This window comes from Nematolebias whitei, chromosome 2 (assembly GCF_014905685.2).
Source record: "Nematolebias whitei isolate Nwh7 chromosome 2, NemWhi1, whole genome shotgun sequence".
NCBI classification, from domain to species: Eukaryota; Metazoa; Chordata; class Actinopteri; order Cyprinodontiformes; family Rivulidae; genus Nematolebias; species Nematolebias whitei.
The window spans coordinates 6,846,697-6,864,951 of NC_056499.1; the positions used below are offsets into that span (position 1 = coordinate 6,846,697).

The window sequence follows — 18,255 nt, forward strand, 5'->3', positions numbered from 1 at the left end:
AAGTGACGCCGTTGCAATACGTTTGGCTCTAAATTGCACAGATTTGAGCCCAGGTGAACCAAAATCACTATGATTGATCATTATCCACCTCTGAACAGGTTTCCATGATAAGTGGCCAAGAACCTCCACAGCGCCACCTACATTCTTCTTACAGTTATATCTCAGTGATACAACATCCGATCTGAACCAGATTTTTGGTGTGTCATTACTGAGAACTGATGGACATTTTAGTTTTGTTGTTTAATATTTGACTCAAGGGCGCCCCCTACATTATTGAAACTGTTTTGTCTCAGTGATATATCAGCCGATCTGCACCAAATTTATGGTGTATTATTATTTAGCCCTGGTGGACATAGTAGTAATGTTTTTTAAATTTTGACTCTATAGCGCCCCCTACAATCTTGCAACAGTTATATCTCAATGATATATCATCCGATCTGTACCAGATTTTTGGTATATTATTAAGTAGCCCTGATGGACACATTAGTAATGTTTTTTAACTTTTGACTCAAGAGCGCCCCCTATAATATTCCAACCCTTATATCTCAATGATATATCATCCGATCTGCACCAGATTTTTATGGCATAATGTGTGACCATGTCTAAACACATTGTTAGTGTTGTTTAAAATTTGACTCAAGTGCGCCCCCTACATTATTCAAACTGTTATATCTCAGTGATATGTCATCCGATCTGGACCAGATTTTGGGTGCATCATTACTGAGAGCTGATGGACATTTTAGTTTTGTTGTTTAATATTTGACTCAAGTGCGCCCCCTAGATTATTCAAACTGTTATATCTCAGTGATATGTCATCCGATGTGGACCATATTTTTGGTGTGTGATAAGTAAGCACTTAAACACGCAATGGTATGGTGGTTTTACTTTTGACTCAAGTGCGCCCCCTAGGTTAATCAAACTGTTATATCTCAGTGATATATCGTCCGATCTGCACCAGATTTTTGATGCTTGACTAGTGAGGACTTATGGACACAGTGATGTTGTTGTTTAATATTTGACTCAAGTGCGCCCCCTACATAAATCAAACTGTTATATCTCAGTGATATATCGTCCGATCTGGACCAGATTTTTGGTGCTTGACTAGTGAGGACTTATGGACACAGTGGTGTTGTTGTTTAATATTTGACTCAAGTGCGCCCCCTAGATTATTCAAACTGTTATATCTCAGTGATATTTCGTCCGATCTGCACCAGATTTTTGGTGCTTGACTAGTGAGGACTTATGGACACAGTGGTGTTGTTCTTTAATATTTGACTCAAGTGCGCCCTCTACATAAATCAAACTGTTATATCTCAGTGATATATCGTCTGATCTGTACCAGATTTTTGGTGCTTGATTAGTGACGACTTATGGACACAGTGGTGTTGTTGTTTATTATTTGACTCAAGTGCGCCCCCTACATTATTACAGTTGTTATATATGCTGTTGCAGCTGATGTTAAAGGTTCTGTGAATGCGCACTCCGGAAAATGGGCGCGTGACAGTAGCGTGAGCGTTCTCAATGGCGACCGGGAAGAGTAGCTCGAGTTCCCGCGGTCGCCATGAGGCCGCAGCGGCGCTTAGCTGCGAGGGCCTTCAACGCTGCTTGCAGCTTTAATTTTGTTGTTGTAACTCGTTATCCTCATTTCATTAAGAGATGTTATAGATGCTGATGGCTGTAGACAGGAAGGATCTCTTGTAAAGGTCCATCCCACAGTGGATCCTAAGAAACTGGCTGCAGATGCTGTTCAATCCGTCCACCCAGACTCGGCTGGCCTCTTGGTTCCCCTGGGCTGTAGGACCGCTTGAATGCTGGGCAGAACTCCTCCCAGAGCGATGGCCACTCCTCCCATAAGTCTGCCGAGCTCCTCGTCGCTGCGGACAGCCAACTGTAGGTGCTTAGGGACGATCCTGTCCTTCCACTGTCATGAGCCGCATTTGCTGCTAGTTCCAGGATCTCAGAGATCAGGCACTCGAGCACAGCTGGCAGGTAGATGAGAATGCGTCCATAGAACATCCTTTTCAACTCATTTGAGAGTTGGGGCCATAGTTGAGATATTATTTCAGCTTTTGAGATGTTATTCAGCTGCTGTTGTTGTAGAAAACTGCCTTGTTGCCATGGTTACGCATCATAACAAATGTCCAAAACTAAAAAAAGTTTCAGTAAAAATCCTTCCAGCTGCACAGCATCCGATACCAACATGTTGCTTTGCAGTATTATATAAAAACTATAAAAAAAAAACATGGGTTAATTTTACTGAAATTACTTTATTTAGTAAAGTATTCAATCTCAAAGTAGGTGGACGTGCAGTTCGGCGCGCTCGGTTCTGTTAATGGGGTGGGGCACCCCGCTTGTATAATGGTAGGGGAGACACTGACGTATTTACGTCATGAAATTAGCATACCATGATATAATTTATTTTCCCGGGCAAGCCATTTTTTTCACCGTTATTATCGTGAACGATATGATATGACCCAGCCCTAATAGAGTACTCCATATTTGATGGTTTTAGTCTTAATGTGGATCAAGTTCTGTCCGATGATCCTGTTTAGTTGGAAATTCACGAGGAGAAAATCTTGATGAAATTTTCCAAGACCCCAGAATCATTTGGAAAGCTCTTCAGATTACGGTAGTATCAAAACTGTCTTCAACACACAGGAAATAAATCCAACCGTTTGGTTTAAAAACCCTAAAAACCCTGCCCTGGATGATTTGTACATCACTGGTTGTCACCGATATGCTCTGTCCACAATAAAGCTGTATTTTCAGATGATGGAGCACATTGCTCGCCTTCAGGAGGAGCTGGACAGAGAGAGGGAGGAGAGAAAGTTCTTCCAGCTGGAGAGGGACAAGTACCACTCTATGAGGGAAATCACTGCAACCAAACTAGAGGAGGTCAGGGCCAAGCTGAAAACCTTGGAGCGGGCCGCTGAAGAGGACGATGAACGTTATCGAGTCGAGAACGAAGTAAGGTGAACACACGATCATTCAGATTTAAAGGAAGGGTTTACTCCAAGTTCATATTTAATGTCAGAAGTTTATTGACCAGGACAAAAACTAGAAATAATGACACAATCACATCAAGTTTTCAAGCTGAACTAGTCAAAAGGGCCTTCTCCTACTCTGCTCCTGTTTCCTCGAATATCTTGCAAAAAGATCTGAAGCGCTCGACCTTGACCTCTCTAATAAGTGGCTTCAAACATCTAAGTTCATGGCAAAAACCAATGGACATGTTCCTGTTTTTAGTATTTTACATCACTTTATAATGTAGCTGCTTTTGTTTATCTAGTTTAAATATCATTTTCTTTTATTTGTTATTCTCAATTTGTATGCTTTTTATGATTGTCTAGTGTTGTCATCACTGTTTGCTAAAATCAGGTCCCTCTTGTAAATGAGTCCTCGTGGCTCAATAAGATTAACCTGTGAAAATAAAGGTTGAATGAAAGTTGCAAGATACAAACTGATTGTTACAGAACAATGTATATGAAACTGAATATCCGTTTAAATTCTACGTACATTTATTGACTCAGCTGTGATAAGGCTGAACAGCTCTTCACAAATCAGACGCATTTATTATTATTTATTACTTTTAGTGTCACAGTCTTTTCAGCACAGTGACGATAAGCCTCAGACTCAAACAGCATTGAGTTGATCAAACTTTGCAGGGCAAGATACTGAATATGTTTAAAGCCCATTAATGATCACGTACGTTTTAGTAGTTTTTTGCTTAGAATTGACAAAAAACAATTTTTTAATAATCCTGAAGCCAGTTCCATAAAACACAGCAACATAAAGGTTAGGCATATTTTAAATGTCACACAAAGCATATTTTTCCAGCATACATGCAGGCAAAAACGATGAATAAATTGACTTTACAGTTTTGTATCTTTGACGATTTGTTTCTTTGTCACCAGGTGTACGAGCAGAAGCTGAAGCACCTCCTGTGTGAACACCAGAACACAGTCTCTGAGCTGAAAGAAGCCCGTTTGGTCACCGCTGACACGCTGCACGAGGAGCAGGATGAGCTGGAGGACGAGCTTTCTAACAGCATGAGGGCTATCATGGTAGACATGCATGGCTCGGACTATGAAAATCAAGTCAAGGAACTTGAGCTGGTTTGTCCTACACATTTTATTTATTTTAACAAAGGCTTGCCTTTAAGCCACATCAATTCTGCCAACACATCTGTGTTCCAAATCTGTCGCCAATTAATGCTTTTGGTCTTATTTTCATATGCAGACTTTTCTTTGTTGTTATTTTGGGTGTGTCTAGTCAGACTCCCATCAATGTCGTTAACAGACGTTCATCTGTATTTTTGTTTGAATTAATAAATTACTGTCGTTGCACCAACAGTGCAATGAGAAATGATGCAATTAATAACACACAATCAATGATATAAAAGCAATACCACTTGTACAAACATCATTTTGAACATTTTTTCAACAGAAACACCAGGAAGAAATGGCTGCAACCAGGGACAACCTGGAGAGGCTATTTACAGGTAAATGCCCTATTTTTATTTTATTTATTCATTCAATTAAAAGAAACAAAACAAATCCATAAAAAACTGGATGAAAAGGGTGCAGAAAGAAGAAGAAAATTCTTATGATATCTGCCCCTTATTTAAAAAAAAAAAAAAAAAAAATATATATATATATATATATAATAACTACAAACAAACAACAACTTAGGATTGAACAATCTCAAAAGTGAAAACAAAAAACATCAGGCATCCTTCACATGGCACCATACTTTCCCAACAATTTTAACTTAATCATCTTTTTAAACATATGCATTGTTTTAGAAAATGTTCTGGTGATATCGAGGCAATTCCACAATTGTGTTCCCTGAATTACAACGCAGCTCCTTCAGACTAGTTCTAAATGGAAGTTGTACAAACATTTCCAATCCCTTAAGGTTATAATGACTTTCTTTTTAAACAAATTTTAACTGAATTTTTGGGGGTAATTTTTTTAAATGAGTTTTATACATGACTTGTAAAATGCTATTTTCAACCTAATCATAAAATGTTAATAATTTCAGCTGATTAAATAATATACTTGTTGGGTGACCATTGCACTTCCTACTAATAATTCTTATAGCTTTTTTGTAAAATAAAAATAGGGTTTGTAATTGTTTTGCATGCTTTTCCCCAAACTTCAATACAATAGATTAAATATGGAACAATCATTACATTAAACAATATATACAAAGCTTTGTCATTCAAAAACTCTTTTTTTTTTACTTTATACAGTAATGCAATTGATGTTGCTATTTTTATTCTCAAGGAATTTACACGAGATTTCCATGTCAGCTTCTCATCAATAACGACACCCCAAAATTTTATTTCATTAACTCTATGAATTTCAATTCTGTCTATTTTAAATGGGACTTGGAAAATGTTCTTTCTATTACTAAATATAGTTTGTTTTTTCCTAAATTTAATGATAACTTATTAAGTTGGAACCAAGTTTGTATTTTTACGAATTCTGCCTGTATCGTCTCTAACGTCCGTTCAATATCTTCTCCTGAACAAAAAAAATCATCATATCATCTGCAAATAAAATGCACTTCAAAAGCCCTGACACTTCAACCAGTTCATTCACATACAAAATAAACAACTTTGGACCCAACACAGAGCCCTGAGGAACTCCACTTCCATTAACAAAAAATTCAGATTTTATATAATTTTCCTGTACAAACTGTCTCCTAATATTCAAATAACTGGATACCCACTGTAGTGTTAATCCTCTAATGCCATATTTATTAAGTTTTTCAAGGAGAATGGTGTGGTCATCAGTGTTGAAGGATCATTAACCCAACTTCTCATGCATTCAGAAATCTGCTGAGCTATATATATATTTTTTGGGGTCCTTGTTTGATTAGAAACTACAGCCAAATATGAGGAAAAGATGCAGATGCTGCAACAAGAGCAGGAGATGATGACGGATAATCAGTGCAGCGAGCGAGAGCTGCAGTGGAAAAGCCACATCGTGGATCTTACAGAAGATCACAACAAATTCTTCAGGGACACCACCACGGAGGCTAATTTCAAGTTGAAGCAGGACGTTGAGGCCATCGATGAACTCAACGTATGTGTGACCAGCAGCTCATCCAGCTGCTTGTTTTCACGAATAGTTTCTTTCAAGAGAAGTTCTTGTTTTGATGATTTACTTTAGTATTTGATTCTAAACGGTCAGCTTTAGAAAAACCTTCAGATTTGACTCAGATGGATATAGAGCAGAACTTTAGGTTGCAGCTTAACTGCAGAATTGCACACTCAATTTTTTTTGTTCTGTAATTTTTATTTAGATGTGACTTGTTTTGTTGACATCCTAGGAAGAAATCCCTAAACTGAAGCTGGAAGTGAGGAAGATGACGCAGGACACGCAGTCTGTTTTGCAGGAAAACCTTCATCTTACTGAGCTTCTGACTAAAGTCAGGACGGAAACCGCTTACTTGGAGAAGAAAGCAAAATTCTGCTCCGAGGTGATTTTTTTAAACGATTTTTGTAGTTCTTTCTTTTAATTATTTAATTTAATTCAACATTAAGCAGCGTCTCGTTGAAGAAAATTTGCGCAGGGCGTTTTATTTTGTTCCCCTTTTTTGTTTGTTTTGAACAGAAAAAGATCAAAAACCCCAAAATAAAAGTCCTGAAAGACCTGAAAGCGGATCACGGGGTTTTGGAACAAAGATTCAGCAAGGTACAAACTAAAAATGAAAATAAAAGCGCATTTCATGTCAATCCCTTCTAAACATTTGTGTGTCTCTTCATATTTGGTGCAGCTTCAGCTGGAGCGGGACGAGCTGTTGGGGTCATTTGAGCAGAATGTTCTGAGGAAGCAGCATGAAGCAGATTTGCCGAATGTTTTGTTGGAGCGCAAGCTTCAGACCGTGAAGGATCGTCTGGAGGAGGTCGAGGCTCAGCTCCAGTCTGTGCTCTCAGCTCCCAACATGGACCACGCCGCCCTCATTGGCCTCACAAACAAAATGGAGGTACTGCTGGAGATTCACTCCTTGTGAATTATTTACATTTATAATATATGTATATATATTTTTTTTTTGTGGGAAAACCTCGAGACCTAGAATTTTACCATCAGGATCTTTAAATAACACATTTTTTGCTGTATACGTCAATTTTTTGCATAATTTACATGCCCTGCGACTTATACACCAAAGCGACGTATTTATGGATTTTTCCCATATTTATAAACCAATTTATGACCGATTTCATTCATTCTGATTGAAAAAAAATGAACACTGCCATTTTCAGCCGCTAGATGGACTCGAGTATTAAGGCACGCTGCTGTGCCTGTTCTTTCAAGGCAACAGTTTGAAACAGTAATCCATGCCTTCATTTCATCACGGCTGAATTACTGTAATTCCCTCTATCTCGGAGTCTGCCAGTCCTCACTTACACGTCTGCAGCTGGTGCAAAATGCTGCTGCATATCTTTTAACGGGAACACATAAAAGAGAGCACTTCACCCATGTCCTGGCTTCACTCCACTGGCGGCCCGTGTATTTTAGAGTTCATTTTAAAATTATTTTGCTTGTTTTTAAGGTTTTAAACAGCCTTGCCCCACCTTATTAATGAGCTTCTCCACCACTACACTCCCCTTTGGTCACTCAGGTCTGCTGACCAGCTGCTTCTGGTCATTCCCAAGAGTACGAGGAAGCTTCGAGGAGGCAGGGCCTTCTCTGTTAGTGGCGCTAAGTTACGGAACGCTCTGACTTTGCACATTCGACAGGCCCCTTCACTGTCCATTTTTAAAACCATCTGAAAACTCATTTCCACTCATTGGCCTTCAACCCAACTGAGACTTGATTTTACTTCATTTTTATTGGTATTGATTTTATCGGTTTAACTCGTCATTTTATTGTGTTTTAAACCAAGTTTTAAATTGAGTTTTTAGTTCATTGTGTGCTTAGCTTTGTAGCTTTGTTTTTATGCTTTCTCTTATCTTGTTTTGAATTGATGTTCAGCACTTTGTTTCAGCTGTGGCTGGTGTTAAAGCGCTTTATAAATAAAGTTGATGATGATGATGTATCATGTAATAGGTAAAAGTGCCATAGTCTGCTACCGTCGTCTGCCTGGAATAACCACATACTGTAAGCTTCGTTTCGCTGCGCCGCCCCGGCAAAATGCAGCTGATTTGACCATCAAAGTGCATTTAATAAGCACACGTTAGACTGAGACGCAACTTTTCTATAATTTCAAGAAAACAAATAATTGTTTTTAAGTGTAATCTTGTTAAATTCTAGTTAAAGTCCTCCTGTTCATGCTCCCGCAGCTGCCATTTGGCAGCCAGTTGATTCTTGGCACAACACCGGCACATATTTCCGGGTTGTCAGCGGCGACGCGTAACAAACACGGCGCGTCAGCGGAGACGCATAATAGATGCGACTTATATGGCAAAGTGACATATTTATGGATTTTTTTTTTTCAACTTTGTTACACATATTTGGACTGATGCGACTTATAGGGCTGTGCGACCTGTACGGCAGAAAATACGGTACCTTTAGAAATCTGGTTTCTACAGTTACCTCCAGTCGTCATGATGATCTGTGTATTTTGTACCTTTGTTTAAATGCAAACAATGTGTGTCCCATAGGATCGTAAGGATTTGCTGCAAACTGCTGAAACAAAGTGAAGAGCTCTTAGCTCCTACGTGGATATGGTCTCATGAGGATCAAGGAAGAACAACGTAGATTTGACAGTGGAAGGAGTCAAAAAGTTAAAATACAGAAAATCCTGTTTTGCTTGTGTTGGAAACTCGCATGCTGCTGTGATTTATGCTTTATCCTATGTGCATAATCAGTAATCAACTAAGTTTAATTACAAGTATTGTTTTGTTTTCTTTACAATTCCGAGCTGGAGTCAGAATCAAGAGAAAACAACATTTTAAATTACATTTAGTTCACGCTTCCCTCTAAAGGTGGAGATCAGCCCTACAAAACAACAAAAACGACTCATCGAATGACGCTTTATTTATTTTTTATAATAACTCTTTCACTCCAAACATTCATTTGTATAGACCAGAAAGAAAATATAAAATGATTATCTTTTGAAAAAAAATCTACCTGCAAAAAAACATGTCGTTTTCGACCTCCGACCTCGTGAATATTTGTTCAAATAATAACGGCTTGTAGAAAAATTTAAACATATTTTTCTTTTCTTGTGTCCTCTTCTGGTTTTTATTGAACTCAAGGTCATTTTTCACTTTCAAAGCGGGAAAGCGTGAATCATTTTAAAGCTTCTTCACAAATATTTGTTTTTTTTCTTTCAGTGAAATTCTGCTTTAAAGCTTGAAAAGTTTGGCTACCAGCAAAGTCAACTTTTTTAAAATTTTATTTAAAAAACGTGATTATATGACTAATGTCACAAGACAAAAAACTTTCTGGACTTTTAGTAGAAGCAGAGATCAAATAAATTATAAAAGCATGATGTCATCAATGAGCAATAAAATGGGATTTTAAATTTACTCTGGATGCGACTCATTGTGAGGTCGAGCAATAATCCCAAAAATGGCATTTTATTCAATCAGTTATTTATTTATTTATATATCTTAGTATTAATGCGGTGTGATAATAATCTGCCTCACCGAGAGTCACAGCAATAAGTGAAGTTAAAAAATATTAAATGACGGTCAAACTGAAGCCTACCAGTCATAGTGTTACACCTTCCACCCTCTCTTACATTTATGTTCTTGTTACAGAAGGAATTTTATTTTCTATTATTTATATTATTTTTAATATATATAATCATATATAATATTTATATACAATTATATATTTTTCATTTTATTGTTATATATATAAATATATATTATATTTTTATTTTATTGCAGTATTTTCATGCTTTGCGTCCTTGTTATCTGCAAAAAAAAAAAAATTAAGCACAGGGTTTTTTTTGTAGTGCTCCAATTGAATATGATTTGAAACACCTGTTCTTTAAGATTTTAAGACCTGATCAGCAGCAGTTTTAAGATCCCAGAAAGTTTAGCATTTTTGAGCCTTTGTGAATTTACACATTTCTTTTTTAAAGCAGGGAAAAGGCGCTGCACATTTCAGCTGTGAAACACGGCGGGGGACGAGTCATGGTGTGGCTACCTCCCAATTTCAGGATATACATTCTTGTCCTGAATGTTATGAAAAACTGAGCAATTAAATCAAATTTCACTGGTTTATCAACAGTAAAATGTTTATTTAGTATGTCTTAAAGAGGATTTTGACCAACTTGAATGAGATGCAGAGTCACGAACGAAGGTGTTTTCCAAAAACCTTATATAAATATATGTGAAAAATAACGCATCTGCTGGAGGAAGGTTGATCATGAATTCAGACATTTGTGCTCTTTAAGGACGTAAACAACACATTTATGTGCGTGAATTGGTTTGTGAAGATTCAGTTTGTCTTGAACTTGGACTCGCATGACGATCCGATCACATTTCACCAGTATTCAAATCCAAACTCCCGGCGGCTGCAGAGTTTCAGAGCCTGTTCTTCAAATCAAACTGTTATTACCTAATCAAACAAATTTAAATGACTTCTACAAAGATACACTCACCAGTTTAAACCCTCCCACTCATTTCAGGTCCTTTAATCTTTTCTGTTGAGAAATGAGGCTAAAAGTTGTAAAACTTTATAAAGCACATATTCCAATCTCAACAGCCATTTTCAGCAGATGATTTCCTCGCTGCTCCGACAGAGTTTCCAGCCGAGAGAGGAGGAACGAACGGGGCAGATCTGGTTTCTCATTGACTATTCCCATGGTGAATTGAGCCCCGCTGCACTGAGTGATTGCTGTTCCCTGTGGCATCAATAATACAGGAGGAACTTATTGTCGCTGTGCAGGCCACAGTATCGGAGTGGTGGTGGTGGTGGTGGTGGGGGGGGCGTCCTTTCACTTAGCCTTCTTTGGTTTCAGGGGCTGCAGACAGTGGTCTGACTCAGGGGAGCCCGCTCCTGTGCCCTCGCACAAGGCTTAATTGTAAGTCTGCTCGACTCGAGGATAACCGTGGCAGACTGCACAGTCCTGATCTGGCCCCTTTGGTAAGACTACCCCCCCCCCCCCCAACAAACCTGGTGTGATAAGATGAGTCCCAGCTCAATGAAAAATTAGTCAGCAAGAGACACTGGACAGTTCGAGAACAGCGGAGATGTCCTGGGCGTAATTAATATGATCCAGATTTTCACCTCGTTCAAACCGAGAGCCTGTGACCTTCCTGTAGCTGCCCCCCAAAACTGTAAAAATCAAATCAAGTTCAAGTTGGTTTTATTGTCCACCGCATCACATGTGGTACATGAGGTGAAATGAAATGGTGTTCACAGGGTCCCGGTTACATCCAACAATAGCAAAAATGTAAATTGTAAAAGAAACAGTAAATAAGGATCCAAAATATAAATTAAGAAATGCGCTAAACACTAATGGAGCCAAACAATACGCCAAACAACAGCAGCACGAACATGAGTCCGTGTGAGTAGATGAGTACAAATGAACACTGCAGCATGACATAATCAGCAGCATGAGATCAGCAGCGTGAGATCAGCAGCGTGGATAATCAGCAGCACATTTCACCAATCAAAATGGCATTACGGTGATTTTTTTTTCCATAGTGATGATCCTGGTTAGAGATTCATGAGTCTAACAGCCTCAGGGTAGAAGCTGTTCCTCAGCCTAGTGGTTCTACACTTAATGCTCTTCAACCTCCTGCCTGAGGGGAGTGGGACAAAAAGTGTGTGTGCTGGATGAGTGGGGTCCTTCATGATGCAGGTGGCCGTCTTCCTGCATCTGGAGGTGTGGATGTCAAATCCAATAGTCATCCAACAGAGATCGTTCTGAACAACTATTAGGCCTCATCACACCCCCATGTCTTTGTGCGTGCTAGGAGGCAAAAATCACAAAGTGAAATAATTTTGAATACTGAAGCCACACTGACTAAAAAAACAAAACAAGCCTCAAACCTTAAAAAAAACCAAACGCCCAGCAGTGGTGGGAGGGGTGCAAGAAGAGAGTGAAAGGTAGAGAAAGTCAGAGCCACGGTGAAACCGAGAGCCAGTCCGGAGGTCAGCACAGAGCGTGATGGCAGCAACACGTTTAAGGAGAGACCTGCAAACATTTAAAGACAGACATGGATCAGAACTGCTGGTGAGCTCACTTATTTATGCTTCTGACTTTGTAAGAAATTGTCATAACTATTTAAAATACCTTAAACTGACTAATCTACCGTTTACTAAACTTCAGACTTGTAGCTTGTAAACCTAATTACATTGTGAATACTTTGTGTATCACATGGTGTCAAAGTGGTCACACACATTCTGCCTGCAGTAATGAGTCACCTTCTCTTTTTATCAGATTTAAAATAGTTTACTGAAGCAACAGCGCTGCATGCATTTACATTTTTATTATATCAACAGGGTTAAAAGCCCAAAGGCAAAAATGTGACGGCAGTTTTTCAATACGCACTCTGGAATGAGATGACGATGGTGAAGAAAGGGTCAAGAATGGCCTCTCGTAATCTGACAGGCGTCATTGTTTGTTTGGTTTTACTTGGACAAGGAGCACCTGAGGGGGCAGGTGAGTTCTCCACCAGAACATATGGTCCTAAAGATCACAGCTCCTCTCTAACTCTAACTGTCCCCAATGGTTTTGTTTCAGGAAGTGATAAAGTGGACCAGAGAGATGCTATCCTCAAGGAGATCATTTCAAAATGGAGTAAAGGTGCTAGTTTGGGTTCACACCGACCCCCACCAGAAACACACGAGGACCAGTCGTTCCCCTCTTGGATGAGGAATATCCTTGGGGGCTTAAAAACGCTTTTCCCCAACAAGAACTTGCCTTCACTGAACAAGCCGGTAGACAGACGTCGTCTGTCTGGGTTCCTCTACAACATCTCCCTGTACCTCCAGGAGATGGGAGCTGAGCTGGAGGAGTTGCCCTCGGAGCCGGACGAGGAGCAGCTTTGGGAGAAGGTGTTGCATTTCTTTCTGCAGTCTGAAGGAAATGCTGCGCTGAACCAGTGGAACGGCCGCGTCCCGCCTCGACCCAGCGTCAAAGTGCAGGACTGGTTTTTGTCCCTGAGGGGCAGCCCACACTGGGACTGGTTCCTGGGGCTGCTGCAGAGTCTCATCACTCTGTCAGAGCGCCAGCCCCACAGGCCCCTCCTGACTTTCTTGTCTCAGAACTGGAGGACCGTGAGTGCTGTGCTGGAAGCTACACTTCAGGCTCTAATCAGTGGGACGTATGGTCAGGCCAGTGCAGGCCTGCAGGGCTTCATCTGCGCCCTGAAGGGTCGTAATGATTGCACCTTCAGTGTCAGCTGGTTTCAGCAGCTGCTGCACTTCCTGGAAACACGTAACTGGAAACCTGTGGTCAGTTTGCATCCAGCAGGGGAAGCTGCTGGGTACAGTAAGGGCACGTTTGGACGTTTTAGGCCCTTCAGCATGCCCCCTGAAGCCATGAGACAGGATTGGTCATCTGCCAACGCATCTGCAGAAGACGTGATGGCCACAGAGGACGAGCCGGACTCCATGCAAAGCCTCCTGCTGCAGGCTTTGTCCCGCTCAGGTGGAGGTGAGCGTGGAGGTGGTTTGCCTCAGAAGAACTTAGCTCTTGTTCAGAGTTTGGACGGGCTGAGGCGGGGTGTTCTGCACAGGGTGGGCAGCTCTGTGTACGGTAACCTGAGGAAGAAGGTGTCTCAAGTCACAGTGGCGCTGCTTGATGATGTCAGCAGCCTGGTGGACGGGCCCAACACACGAGGCCGGTGCTCAGTCGGTGAGTTTGAGGGGAAGATGGGCCAATCACTTCTAACACAATCACAAATCAATAATAATAATACATAATCTGATAACTTTGATATTTATAATTCGTAAAAATTGCTCAATGTAGTTTATTGTGCCATTCACACTGGCTCAGATTAAATCAAGCACAATTTGTGCCCGTTTGTATTTAAGGTATTCTACTCCTGATCAGTTTGACTTTCACACAGGAGAGAACATGACACTGACTGACACTGCTTTAAAATCTTTATAATCATTCAGTGCAGTGAAAGCTTCTGTTGTTTGCTCACTTAATCCCTTTATCCTCTCATTGATGTCAGTAACTTTATAGCTTGGCTCTTGTTAGCTGAGCTGCTCTGTTATACCACCAGTAGTTGTGCACGGCGGGAGTCTGTTTTTACTTCCACGACTCGTTCGTTCTGATTCTGAAACGTTTGCTTCTTTCTTTGTCTTTTTAAAGGGGACTTGAGACACTTGATCTTATGGTAAGATATTTCACAGCTGTGTTTGAATCTGGAAATAAATTTGCATTTCAGACGTGGTTTTGTTTGTGCCTTTTCAGGGGGATAAGGCATAATGTGATGTGGAACGCTCAGGCTTTGGGCTCTCAGGGCCTCCCTGGTTCATTCCCGTTTTTGTCCTGCCCCTCAACACAGGGACCACCACCTCAGCAAACCTCCACAAACCTTCACAACTCGAGAACCTTCAAACAAAAGCAAACTGTGGAACTCCCGACTGGACCTCGCTGGCAGTTCAGAGATGGGAACAGCAAGCAGAAAGAGCTGGAGTTCTCCACCTCCGCGGAGATCCTGGAGGCAGCGTGTAATGAATCCATCCCAGGTTTGAGCGGCGTCTCTAACTTCACTGTATTCCTGTATTGCAAACTGTTTGAAGGGGAGAATGGCTCTGCTAATCCAGCTGTGACTCATTTGGAGCTCGACCTACACGCTACGTGCTCTGATGCAGAATGGTACCTGTCCGCTGCTGAGGAGGACTTCTTCTGGGTCCACGTCTGCAGTGAGTTCTTTGCTCATGAATTCAACAACACCGTGTGTGCCAACTCGTCCTTCTGGCTGCAGAGAGTGCAGCAGGTAAAGGATTCATTTTTAATAAGCGGCTGTTTGAAAGTTGTCTTTCAAGGCCTGTTCAGAGTTTTGTGCTTTTACTGTTTTCAGGCTGCGGCGCTGAAGGATTATCACTTTTTTAACCAGACAAGTATTGACAGCCTGTGTGTGCAGCTTTCAGAAGAAGAAACAGCAAGTCCAGGACACAGTGAGAGCTGTCTGTCCCAGTTGGGCACCAGGTCCCTCAGTGCTGAAGCTTTCAGAGACTGCTTCCTGCCTAACAACTCAGTCCTGGTCTCAGCTCTGTGTGAGCCACAGCAGTCCCTGTCAGAAGGCAGCTGGGCAGCAGCGTACTGCTCCAAGATGCACAACATCACCTTTGAGGACACCTCCAGCCAGACCTGCGAGTACAGGAACTGGTCTGTGCAACATTTCACCAACACCACCCTCCTGCAGCTCTGTGGACAGACACCGGGACTGAGGGAGCACATCTGTATGACTGCTGCTCTCTACCATCAGCTGGTAAGAGCAAAGCCTCTGCTTGCAGATGTCTGTGCAGATCTTCAAGCAGAACAGGAAAGCAGGAAGTGCTTCCTGCAGAGATTCTTTGACATGCTCCCAGCACGGTATGAGTTCGACACATCTCAGCTGTGTGTGGAGCCCGCCCCGCTGCTGGCAGACCTCCTGCACAAGCTGAGTGTGTGTGAGATGGAAGGAGGAGAGCAGGAGGGGTTTTTAGTGGTGCTGGGTTATTTGCTGCGTGTGTTGGATGTCATGGTGGGGCTTTCTTCTGGGCTGGATGAAGGGGAGCGTGAGGCGAGGCAGGGTCTGGGCCAGGCCATCCTGCTGTCCAGTCTGCTTGATAACACATCGTGGACCGTGCTGCGGCCTGAGGCCTCCACGAGTGTCCTGCACACTGTGGGAGTCTTTCTGCGGAAAGAGCACAACGCCTCCCTGAAAGAGGACCTGCTGAGCTGCTTCAGTGTAAGAAACAGACCTGTGACACGTTCACTGACCCAAAAAATGAGTGAATAACCCGTCTGTTTTGGGTCTTTTTCAGCCCATCCTGTGGGACCTCATCCAGCAGAACAATAACTCGTCCACTCTTAGGGTTCTGCTGCAGGTACTGGCCTCTGCAGCTAGTTTTTTTTTTTGACAGAATAATCAACTAACTGAACATTTCATTTACATCACTTTATAACTAGGAGTACTTCCAGATGCCCAGAGACAGCATTCGCTCTCTGGTGATGTCTGCTGAAAAAGATGCTGTGAAGAGATTCATCTCCCACATGCATCAAAGTTGGGACCAGCTGCAAGTGGAAACCAGCCAGGTCTGTACCCCAGATTAAATATAGACTTTTTTTTTTTTAATTGCAACAGTTTAATTTTACACTGCTAAATGAAAACAGGGGAATTTGTAACATGTTTTTCATTATAAGCAGTTAATTTGATTGCAAATCTGCTTCATTTGTATGAAAGTCACCAATGTGCATGATTAAGGAGAGACAAACTGGAGGTGTTTGCTTTTCATCATGTTTTGCTTTCTTCATCAGGCTTCCCAACAAGAGGCCATGGAAACAATGACGGCTGCCTTCATCCATAAGTTCCCCAGAGTGACCCCAGAGCTGTTCGTGGACCTCTCGCAGTTCATTCCTTTCATGTCTGTTTCTGACATTATGAGCTTCCCAGCCTCCTTGATCGTCAACGACAGCGTGTGAGTTCCTGACAGCGCAGATCAGACAGAAGTGATTTTAAATTGTCTCTCTCCTCTCACGCCGATAGTTTCTGCGTTGCTCCTCAGGCTGACGGCCATCCGTGACCACAGCTCAGAAATGAAGTCGCTGCAGAAAAAGGCTTTTGTGAAGCGCCTGCTGCAGTCGAAGGTGGTGGGAGATGTCCCCACATGGCCACCGTACTTCCTCAGTTCTGTTCTCCCGCTTCTGCCTTACCTGCCTGTCAGTCATTTCCATCAGCTGACGTCCCAGCAGGTCAGAGATCATTCACCTGAAGCTGTTCTTTTTTCAGTCCACAGGCGTGAGCTGTGGATCAGAGGCTCCTTTGTGTCCTTTATTCTAGTTTTAATAGCCTTGATGATGATTTCCTGTTACATTTTTCAAATTTTTCCGATCATTTTGTGCATCTTTCTTTTGTCTCAGTTCTGACTCTAAGTAAACGTCCGATTGCTGATTCAGCATCCTCACTGTTTTTCTTATTTCTATTTTCTGTGCAGCCTTCGCAGTCTAACTTTTTCTGCATACTTTATGCTATTTTAACCATTTACTTATTAAAGCATTCAGATTATTCAGAAGATTGGTCCTATAAATTTATTTTTTTCTAACTTTTATACTTTTCAGAATATTAAACTTTTTGACAATATTCATTCATTCATTCAATCTTTATTTAAACAGATAAATCACACTGAGCCTCGAAGACTCATTTACAAGTGAGACCTTTTTAGACAGACAATAAGTGGTGAAAGTGACAACATAGGTTTTAGAGAGATTAAAAAATCCTAACACGCTCTTAATCTTTGGCTGAAGATTAGTAGCCTGAAGATGAAAAAATACCTCGCACATAAGCACATAATGACGCAGACATTCTGCAGGGGGAGGGCACGCAAAGGCAGTGAACATGTCCAGAGACAACTCACAGAGGCACTGCAAGAGTTCTGATAAGAGTGGTATAATCAGTACATAGTTCCCTCTCGAGAGAGCCGTACATTCTCGGGGGATGCCAAGGATGGCCAAGGATGACATCAGATAGAATCCAAAGAGTCCTAAAATGATGACAGAATGTTTATTCAGCCTGGCCCCTCTGATTAGAACTGTCATTTCTAACCCAAACCTGGAGCCCGGCCCCGCCCGGCCTCGCCCGACCTGGATTCTGACCAGGCGATTGGTTGAAAGAGGTAAAAAGTTCAATTAAGTTTCAGATGGACTACTGCCAGCGATCCGCCAGCGATCCATCAGCCCAAATGGACGTTCATTCAGCCGCTGCACTCAGCGGACGCGCGCAACAGATGTCCCAAACAGGTGAGATCACAAAATATCCGACGTGTCAGAGCAGGATGCAGGCAGAAGTAGGGGAAGCATTTAATGCGCATGGACGGCACCTCAGCTCTGATCTTCTGCCCCCTCAGCCGCGCATGTCCGCCAACCGTTAATAATAGTCGGTGGTATAATCAGTCAAAGCTTAATTAAAAATGTCGGGGGGGGGGGGGGGGTGGTGTTCGAGTTTGGACCTGTAATTAACTATTAATTCATCGATTGGGTAGGGTTCGGAGATGATGACAGCAGGCTGGTGCCGGGTCGGTTCAGATTATTTGGACCCAAATGCAACTCTACCTCTGATTGGTCCGTAGACTTCCTTGGTGTGTGTGTGTGTGTGTGTGTGTGGGGGGGGGGGGGGGG

General features: G+C 41.8%; 2 protein-coding genes across 2 annotated transcripts in view; both read left to right on the forward strand.

The window, feature by feature from the left end:
• gas8 (growth arrest-specific 8) overlaps positions 1–7,023 on the forward strand; it is a 43,887-nt gene extending 36,864 nt beyond the window's left edge. The window contains exons 3-9 of the mRNA XM_037692874.1: positions 2,770–2,967; positions 3,915–4,115; positions 4,447–4,501; positions 5,887–6,092; positions 6,340–6,489; positions 6,624–6,704; positions 6,787–7,023. Coding sequence (XP_037548802.1) covers positions 2,770–2,967; positions 3,915–4,115; positions 4,447–4,501; positions 5,887–6,092; positions 6,340–6,489; positions 6,624–6,704; positions 6,787–7,023 — 1,128 coding nt within the window. The remainder of the gene's footprint in view (positions 1–2,769; positions 2,968–3,914; positions 4,116–4,446; positions 4,502–5,886; positions 6,093–6,339; positions 6,490–6,623; positions 6,705–6,786) is intronic.
• Positions 7,024–12,479: 5,456 nt separating this feature from the next.
• Positions 12,480–18,255, forward strand: part of LOC119428560 (stereocilin) — a 25,792-nt gene continuing 20,016 nt past the window's right edge. Inside the window, exons 1-9 of the mRNA XM_037696246.1 lie at positions 12,480–12,579; positions 12,661–13,776; positions 14,242–14,266; positions 14,344–14,872; positions 14,957–15,829; positions 15,906–15,968; positions 16,051–16,176; positions 16,399–16,559; positions 16,647–16,833. Coding sequence (XP_037552174.1) covers positions 12,480–12,579; positions 12,661–13,776; positions 14,242–14,266; positions 14,344–14,872; positions 14,957–15,829; positions 15,906–15,968; positions 16,051–16,176; positions 16,399–16,559; positions 16,647–16,833 — 3,180 coding nt within the window. The remainder of the gene's footprint in view (positions 12,580–12,660; positions 13,777–14,241; positions 14,267–14,343; positions 14,873–14,956; positions 15,830–15,905; positions 15,969–16,050; positions 16,177–16,398; positions 16,560–16,646; positions 16,834–18,255) is intronic.